The sequence below is a fragment of the Montipora foliosa genome, chromosome 2 (assembly GCF_036669935.1).
Source record: "Montipora foliosa isolate CH-2021 chromosome 2, ASM3666993v2, whole genome shotgun sequence".
NCBI lineage: Eukaryota > Metazoa > Cnidaria > Anthozoa > Scleractinia > Acroporidae > Montipora > Montipora foliosa.
The window spans coordinates 18025803-18027684 of NC_090870.1; the positions used below are offsets into that span (position 1 = coordinate 18025803).

The 1882-nt window shown below is 40.0% G+C and overlaps 1 protein-coding gene across 1 annotated transcript; it reads right to left on the reverse strand.

The window, feature by feature from the left end:
• Positions 1-432: 432 nt before the first annotated feature.
• Positions 433-1497, reverse strand: LOC137991286 (TNF receptor-associated factor 6-like). The gene has a single exon (XM_068836398.1). The coding sequence runs from the start codon at positions 1495-1497 to the stop codon at positions 433-435; it is 1065 nt and encodes a 354-aa protein (XP_068692499.1).
• Between the last annotated feature and the right edge of the window lie 385 nt (positions 1498-1882).

Genomic DNA, 1882 nt, shown 5'->3' on the forward strand with positions numbered 1-1882 from the left:
TTTCACTGCGCGACAGAGGAATGTTATGCTTTTTTCAAGTGGATAAAACAGCGACTAGAGGAGCGTAAACACAAGAGTAGATTAAAAAAACCAACCACATAAACAATTAAAAGTATTCATCTGTATGTTTCGTTGCCTATTTATTAAACGTACACGATTATTACACGACAGTAAAAAATCTATTATCTGAACTCTTTCTGTTTTATGTTTTCTGTCTAATGTGGTCAAATTTGGCTCGAATCAACATTCTATCGTCTTCAACATATCTTACATCAGATAAAACTGTTATTGGCGCAAATTCGATGTATCCGTAGCCTTTATGGTTTCTTTCGACGGTCGGTCTGCGGAATGCTAGAACATCTTCATTGTCGACTTGGAACGTCTCGGTGATGTGTTTGGGCGCACTTGACTGTGACGATTGATCTAGAAGGGTTAGGGTGATGTTTCCCTTGAATGGTCATTGTCAACGAAATTACCTGACATCACGTGAACGAATAAAGCAATCTGTTTCCCCTTTCCCGAGTCTACTCCATTCAAATTAATCCTCAGGCAAAATTTGTAACCATTTTCAAGAGCCGTATAAAAGCTAGGAGAATGTAAAGCACGAGTTAAACCCCTTATCGCTTCTTGTCGAAGCCGGCCCACATCGTAAATTTCCCACATGTAAAAATATTTGCAAACGTGCGGACGAGTCCCCGAAGCTCGGACACTGCGCCAAAGGTCCGATATGGTCTGTTTCATGTCGGACATTTCACTATTTCGGGCCTGTTCTGACGTTCGAAAAGCTTTGACCATGTCAGACAAGTGAGCAATCATCACACTGTGGACATGTTCATTTACATCTACCCTAAGGCCAGTGAACTCGCAGCCAACCACATTAAACGGACACTTGATTTGAATAGCAGGACATTCGTTTTCAAAATGTTCATCCACTTTACATTTCGGTATATTACTTTGACCGCAATTCACACATTTAGTGGGATAGTATGTACATTCCTCGTCGTAGTGGACTTGCAGATACTTCCACTTTACTTTTATCGCGCAAAATCTGCAAGCTCTTATCCTTTCGATGCAATGTTCCGTGACGTGAGTTGAGATCTCTCTTTTGGCTATGTTCATTCCACAATCATTCGGACAATCTCTAAGAACAAATTCACACTCCGACAGATGAGTTTCTAGTTCACCGAGGCGGCCTTTCCAGGTACAGCCTGTCGTTGTCTTGTAGCGACAGAAGACTTGGCGATCCATCATCATTTTGTTGACAAAATTATCAACATGTACTTGCGATTCGTTCATGGGCTGTTGATCATTAGGACAGAACAACCCAGATGTATTCAAAGAACGCATTATACAATTGCGACAAAATCGGTGACCACATGGGGTTTGCACGGCATTTCGTAAACCAAACAAACAGATCGAGCATTCATAATCACGCTCTAATGGTGGATCGAAATTCTCGTCATATCCTTCGTTATTATCATCGACGACAGGACCCATTGTTTTGGCAAGGTCTCATTACTCGTATTTCGTACCTACATATAGCAGAGAGCGGTTATCGCCACATTTCGATTTTCGTCTGACACTGTTTCCTTTAATTTAACAACATTTGAACGATGTTATTTAAAAACTATTTATGTCAATTTAACCAGATCACCTTCGATAGCCCTCTTGGGTTATTTTTTTCGTTTCGAGACCATCGCATCCATAACGTTAGAAAGAATTAACATTAAACGAGTGTTGTTTTAATATCGTGTAATGAAACACACAGATTTGCGTCTTTTTAATCGAATTTATTGATACGCCAACCTAACGCTTTTGCGCTAGTTTGTTTCCCAGTTTCGACGAATTTTTTATTTTTCTTTTGCGATCTTCGTTTTCAAAA